Below are 7,778 nucleotides of genomic sequence, written 5' to 3'. Positions count from 1 at the left end.
CCCCTTTTAGCTCTCCTGGGGTACACTAGTGATATACCTAAACCCATACAGCGACTTGTGTCAATAGCACCTATGATGTCCAAGCATGAAAATGTGGTTCACTGAGGCAGCAAAAGGGTTCCCACCCCCTAAGCCTGGATTAAAAGCATGACATATTGTGATAGTGTCAGAGAAGACTATCCGCTACACCAACCCCTTACATCTCGCTCAAAAGATCTTTGGCAACCCCTGCGTGCCTATTGACGTACCCTTGAACATGTCCTTTCAGATTGATTCTGTTCTTCATCTCCACCCCTCCTCTCAGTCCCTCCCTCTACCACTACAACGTATGCCCCTCACCTAAGCTACGCCACTGTCCTTTTACTTACATGTGTGCATTGCCTGTGAAGATCTACGGTATTTTTGACTATGCTATTCCGTGATGGTGCCCTCTACCATTAAATGTATTTCCAACGTACACTACTATGATGTGCTTCTATGTTGTTGTCATATTGACTGTTATGTAAGGAAACTAATAAATACATATTCCCCCCGAAAAAATTACAAAAAAGTGTTTAAAAAATATACAGTGCACTACGACTACCTTACTTAAGCCTCTGGTACTGTACAACAACACCTGTGTCCAGTCACCACACAGGAATTTTGAGAAGGGTAACTGACAGATGAAATGGAAAAACTAAGCTGACAAGAAACCTCAGTGACTTAAGCCTGCTCCCACAAAACCAACTTAAATGTGGCACATTAAAACTACTGAGTGCTATTATTTACCAATTGAGTGGCACTTTCTGTGGTAAACAGAGCCGACGAGATGTTTCAGAAATGTTTTTTTAATCATCAGAAACATGGAGCTCTCCAACTGATATTTTGCACATGTCCACTACATTGTATGCTAATGTCCCTCAGATTTCTATACTGGGCAAAGCATAAATAGTAAATAACTGAACGGGCCTGCCATCTTTCTTCCTGTGGTGTTCTATGTGAGGTGCCATTTACAGTAGGGTGTTCACCTGACAAGGACTACGGTTCTGTTTCCAGTATTGGCCTTTTGTGTGAGAACGTAATGCAATCCGAATATTATGGTCTTGGGTTTGAGGCCACTGAACTAATTAGACTAAAACACCTAATACCAAATATTAGCAAATGAAATTACCTGGACTGGAAACTGTGTCCATAATATGAAGTGAAGTTATCACTTTATTTTCCAGGTGGCCTACCAACATTTGTATGTAAATTGAAGCCAACACCATAACGAGGCTTACCACTTGCTCTTAAGTAACTGACTTTGGTATTTTGGGGGGTGGGAAAGAACCGCCTTACACTAACTTGAGTTCCTCCACTACTAGGACACCTCAAACAGGATTGAGCATTGGGCTCGGCCAAGCAGCCAAATGCACCTTACAGACCAGTTGGCTCAATTCTGCTGAGGATTGAGTACAGCATAGCACTCTCCCTTCTCTAGCTGGCCAGAGCCTCCTCACAATCAGCTATCTAGAATTAGGAAGTCACCTATGCTTTCAGTGGAGTGTCTAGCTTTCTTGGCACCCTAGCACATATCATGCACTAGTTAATCTGCCTTGTGCACCCTACAACAGATTTCCTGCCCACACAACACAAATGTGTTATTCCTCTTTGTCGCTTTGACTTAACTGGTACAAATTTTCTGGTCTCCCCCACTTCACTTTGTAGTCAGCATTGTTTGTTGGCCTCAGTGAACTCGTTATCACCTTATAGTCGCAGTACCGTCCTATGCATTATAGTTTTGTTGTGCCTCTCATGTGCATTAAATTCAACGGATCGCTCATTTCAGTTCACTTTCCTCAAAGAATGCTTCAGTATCATGAAAACCTGAGCACAAATTCAGACCTATACCTTTGTGACACACTAAGTTCATTCTAGCGTACTTTTTATGCATGCGCACAATTGCCAGATAGCTTCAAAGTACAGGAAACTGCTCTCCAAGACCACTGCCAGTCATCGCACTTTGCAGAACACTGTGATCGGATATGGTCTCATAGCTTTTTTGGCAAGAGAAGGGCTCTTCAGTGGCATGACCTTGAAAAGTGAATGCCTCATTTACTTGCAACACCAGTTGCTGTGCAGGGAGCTCCAGCAGCGGAGGGATTTGCCAGTCTGTTATATTTTGGAACTTATTGTGTGTTGATTCGGTGGCATGTGCCAACTTTCCTAGACATGGCAGCAATACAGATTTATACTATTAATAACTGCTTTGTGATTGTAGGGTAATGTGCACAGAGCATTTAAAGCAGCATACGTGTTGAATTCTGTCCTTCCTATTTTTGTACAGAAGTTCTTTGAACATTGATGGCAGAAAGAGACGAACACTGTCTGGACCAAATACATTTTATTAAGCTCCATGATAAATTGCCACCAGTGCAACATTCTATTCACTGTACATTTAAAAAAATTACATACAAACCAAGTATGTTTGACGGGTGAAAACAACTGAATATTAAGCCCTTGCAGATTTCAGACAATAAGTGATTAGCAGATGCCGCCTATGCATTCGGTATAAAGATGCAAAAGCCTCATGCTAATAGGTTCAGTTAGTTAAATTCAAATACTGTGGGGAAAGAAGCAATTACAGGTGCATAAATGATTTTGTTTGGTTTTAAAAAACAGGAGTTTAAGTTATCTGATGGCCATGAAACAGTATCTTGTGCCCACAGTTTAAGTGCTGAAGTGCAAAAAAATGCAGAGGATCACACATTCCTTGAAAGGCATGGGGTTATCTGCTCTTATCTTTAACGGATACTATGTGTAGATGCTCTGCAGCAACACACCAGGCGTTAAATTAACTCACTCAATGAGTTACATTTTTTGTCACTTTTGCTCGTTTCTGTCTGGTGATACGTAGTGCTAAGAGGCCACAAGTTGGCAGATATAACACTTTATGGAAACTTAACATTAACGTAAGAAAGAGTTCTCCTGAATGCAAGTTTTTTCGAGTGGGGCTTAACTACTTTACGTGAATGTAAAATAAAACTAAATGTATTCCTGGAGCAGCAGAATAAAACACCCCTCATTGTCAATATTTCAGAGTTGAGATCATGGACTTGAAATTACACCATATTTTTGATAAATCTATGAAACATACAACCTAACCAAGAGAAGACCAAAAAAATCTGGATTCCAATTTTTGGGCACCAATTCGAAACCTGCAAGAGATTTTTTCCCCCAGCCCTGTACACATATTATAACGTTGATTACATTAAATGCAAATTTAGCTCAAAAGTGCATATTTTGAGCCTGTAGTATTAATTCGGGTAACATTGTGCATCATTAGTTTCACAACAGTATGCAGTTACAGTATATTTTTCATTTACTTAAGACAGACCACACAGGCTCAGCCTATTAGGATCAAGTGTACTTCAGCTCTGCTTCGAACTTGTCTTCTGATATCCCCGAACCGTTGGAACTAGGGGCATCATTTATTTGCATTTACACTTAATTACACAACTTCTATTTATTTTGAGCTATTAGGACTCTCCAATTTGAGATTCATGCGTTCAAACATTTTCTGTAAAGGCCTGCTAGTGGAAGTTAAAGCTTGAGCATTACATTTAGTGCTTTTTAAGGGTAAGTGTGCTCTCGCTTTAAAGCTAGTGTTCAACGTTCACTATGATTGTGCATCCTATAGGACGATACTAGGGTAAACTGCTCCTTTAACCGGACAGTAAACTGTATAGCGGTGTGCACAAATGTACATATATACCTCTCCTCACTGTACAGTTGAAAGAAATGACTATTACAGGTTTTAAGTATACATATACAACTGCGGTCTTTGAATGTTAACATTCTGTATGGTTACTGTGTGGTGTCTAATGCACACTATACAAAGGAAAATAAGGTTTCCGAGTTCTTGACACTTTTAAAATGAATTGAACATGATTGAAGGAAACATACCCCTACAGTGTCAATCACCAAAAAAGCATCCCCAAAGGAGGAAATTATAAACATTAACAATTAAAAGATACATTCATTTGGAAAATGGCTCGGTATCTGAATACACCTACCCTATACAGTAAAACTGTGATTTTAATTCAAATTAGAATAAAGAGCAAGTAGGGCACAATTAAATAAAGTATGCCAAATGGTTTAATTAATGCATGTTTTAAATATTGCTGCCATTCAACAGCGGATCTCGCTGCAGCATGGGTTAAGACACATTAACAGTTCATGCCAGTTTCTGCGCAGTCTCGTAGTATTTTAGTGAAATGCTGTTTTGCACAGAAATGTAGTGTGCTAAAAATCGTGCAAAAAGTTAGATTAGCCTCGCCTTCCAATGCAGCACTCCCTCTGCAACGAGGAGGCTAAATAAAAAGATCAGCATTATTTAAAAAATAGTGTAGTGCTCTTACTAAGTTTTAATACGAAAATCTAGATACAGAAAAGTAAGGTATGAAAATAGTGTTTTCTTTTAGCATTATAACTTACAATTAGAAGTGTTTTGTCGTTCTCATACGTTACATTGAAACTCCCTTATTTGATTCATGGAATGGAACATTTACATATCAACATAACGATGTAAACTTGCGCTCATCAAGAGGGAGTATCTTGGATGGTTATGACAAAACGTTACTGATCAGACTGAGGTATTGCACAGATTATTAAAAAAGCGAAAAGGCAACAAAAATATACAGCAAATTGGTAGAACATTTACATGATAATTTTACAGTATTCATAGACAGGAAGTAGTGTTTAGTATTCATTCACCTTAAAAAAAATATATAATATATATTCATATATATGTATGTATATATATATATTGATCAATCATCCCATTCATCATCATCTTCAAAATCTTCTTCGTCATCTTCATCCTCATCCTCATCTAAAAGGAGAAAACAAGTTGTAATATTTATTAGAGCTCAGGCATGTGTACATCAAACATCTCTAAATTGTATTTTCCCTCCACTCTCACTAGTCTACCTCCAAGTCACCAATAGGTTTCCTATTCTCCAGCGGTACCACAACCCAGGAAGACAGAATGGAAGGTTCAAAATGTTTATTCAACTTTTTGACACTGATACAGGAAATAGTTTTTACAGTGTAAAACCAAACTCCAAGAAAAAAATATTTAAGAAATTTAAATTTCAAGTGGATCCTGTCCAAATTCTCGCTACCAACATATTAGTAGATAAAGACATCTAATTCAAAACTACTTTATAGGGCGAGACACAAAACTGTCTGGTCCTCTATTGTCAAATTCACAGACCCTTCAGTATGTAGGTGTGAGTTAACATGAATGTATTCCTTATTGTAGAGTAGTAAGGCACACCTACTCAGGGATACAACGATTAGTGAATAGAGCCCCTAGAGAATACCTTTTTAAAGTCAACAGCCTAATCAACTATATAGTAATGATAGCAATGGCAAGAGCAACCAGTTTCAAGAGAAGTGGCTTGTTGATTGAAGATACCGGTCGGCTGAAGAGACCAAGAGGATACATTAATCCCAACCCACAGCCTCCAAGAGGAAGAAAACAGACAATTATTTTTCAAGACATTTAATACTGATAATTAATCCAGCGAAAACAAATCATCAAGGTTATTTCATGGTAACAATCAGAAGTTTTTTCGACTTTCCGAATATAAAATATTTTTGCAGGCAAAATGGGAAGTTTTAAATAAGGATGTATACTAAAATAAGATTTAGATATCCTACAGAGTAGTTAGGAAAAAGTGGACAGTAGCTCCTCCTGTGCAAGCAAGTGCAAACACAAACAAGCACTGGTAAAGCCAATCGGTCTTGCCTATGTGAGAGCTATTGTATTTGCCATTATCTTTGAGCCATGCTTTACAGTAGCGTGGCAGCAGTTCAGCATGGCTAAGAGTTAGTGGCGTGGAGTGGCGTAGAATAACAGAGCAGAGTTGGGTAGAGCAACATAAAGGAGCAGAGTACAGCGGAGAGAAGCAGAGCCGGTTGCTGTACTTGGGCTGTTTCAGCAAATCAAGCTAAAGAAACCTATTTAATGTTTACTCTCCAATGTCAAATACCTTCATATTTTCAGAGCTTTTCCCAATTTTTAGTTTTATATTTTCATCTTTATAAATGTATGCTTTAGAACTGTTAATATTAAAATAGCAGATTAATAAAGTTTAAGGTGTTGTAGACCCCAGGCAAGGAACCACTGCACCAGCATTGCCAAATATGTAGGATTTGGCTCATATTATCCGATAAATGGGTGGCTCTTCTTGCCCCCCCTTCTCCAGTAGTAGGTTGACGTTCTACTGTAACAGGTGCTTGAGCTTTGTTTAAAATGTGTAAGCCTCCTCACTCCATACCACTGATTTGTTCATATATTGTTCATAATAATCAAGGTAATTCTAAGACACATGGGTTGCATACTAATAGTGTATAACAAATATTCAAATATCAAATAACCAACACAGTGGATGCGTTCTGATTTCGGGGCCTGGGGTGGGGCTCTATACCCCTCCTGCAGAGGCGAAATTTTGACAGGTTTTTCATGACTCCTAAAACTCAATCCTACCTCAGCATATCTTAGTACTTAAGAAATGAGAGATGCTTGCCATTTGTCCTTTTCTCTGAAACGGTCCTAGTTTCCGTTTGTGGGTCAGAAAATCCGCAGGGTGTGGATAAATTTGGGTGGGAAAGGGGGTGGAGTGAGACGAGGGAGAGAACTAGCTCCTTTGTTTTCTGTGGGAAACCTACGCAGTAGAGGCGCTATTCTGATTTGTTGTATGATACATAAAGGCTGAGAGGGTGTGGGAGTCTTCTAAAACAGACAGGACGACAGGATGCAATCTAATCTGGTCATTTTAAAAGGCATATTGTTCAGAGGTAGCTTACTCCCACCATCTAAAGAAGTTTAACAGGCACACGACATGCTGTAGAAGTGAAATCAGAAATCCGGTCTCATGGCCAGTGACGTGAAAGTCTTAACGGTATAGTAGTCACTTCTCGCACCCCTAGAGAGGATGAAATACTGCTGTGGCTGCTAACAAAATATGCTACGTCTATATCACTGAAGCATATTTAAAGACAACCTGCTGGAAATTTTATTGCAAAGGTTTTCTTTTATGAGAATTAAGGTGCCTTTATATGAGCCTTGCTTAGTTGAACTTTCTCAACAAGCTCATCTGCTTTACTCCTAAAAGCCTATCCTTGAGAAAAGCTATTTCCATTGTCTACACTGCAAACTGGAAGAGATGGAGGTAGGATGCATCCAAGTAACCTGCATAAACACCTGTACCCATCGACCTCACTATGTCAAAAAAATTTATCAAGCCCCATAAGAGGTGTATGCTTGTACGGAATGCGCACTTTACCAGAATTTACTTCATCATCCATAGCTCAAAATCCGTTCAAAACATATTAGTAACAAGCATTATTTCAGGTAATTCTTTTGTGATAAAAGAAATTATAATTGGCTACCCGGAGGGTAGAGTTGAATACAATCTATATTTACCATGATCTAAGTCCTGCACAACTATATAAACTCCAAACATCAATTCAATGCGCTCAATTTAAAGCAGAGACTGTATGGTAGAGGCTGAACACTAGAATAGCACATAACTGGGGGCATCACACAAGACTCATGGCACAGGCCTTTTGTCCAATATATAAAGCTAAAGAATATTCTTATGATTAAAAAAGTGCACCATTAGAAATGGCTGCTCATTCAACCAGAGGCTTGCAGCCTTTCCTTGGCAAACGCAACCAACTTCTGGTATTGGTGGCCAGGAAGGCTGACATAGCAATTAAGTTGAACAGATTCTTTCAAAGAGTACGTC

General features: G+C 38.9%; 1 protein-coding gene across 2 annotated transcripts in view; it reads right to left on the bottom strand.

Moving 5' to 3' along the window:
* Positions 1–2,345: 2,345 nt before the first annotated feature.
* Positions 2,346–7,778, bottom strand: part of WASL (WASP like actin nucleation promoting factor) — a 274,169-nt gene continuing 268,736 nt past the window's right edge. For both annotated transcript variants that reach the window (XM_086966799.1, XM_086966791.1), the window contains one exon: positions 2,346–4,852. In XM_086966799.1, the coding sequence (XP_086822925.1) occupies positions 4,791–4,852 (62 nt within the window). In that variant the 3' untranslated portion in view covers positions 2,346–4,790. The remainder of the gene's footprint in view (positions 4,853–7,778) is intronic.

Source organism: Lissotriton vulgaris, chromosome 1_1, assembly GCF_964263255.1.
Source record: "Lissotriton vulgaris chromosome 1_1, aLisVul1.2, whole genome shotgun sequence".
Taxonomy (NCBI): Eukaryota; Metazoa; Chordata; class Amphibia; order Caudata; family Salamandridae; genus Lissotriton; species Lissotriton vulgaris.
The sequence above is the reverse complement of the archived record's forward strand: the minus strand, read 5'-3'. Positions and strand labels throughout refer to the sequence as shown.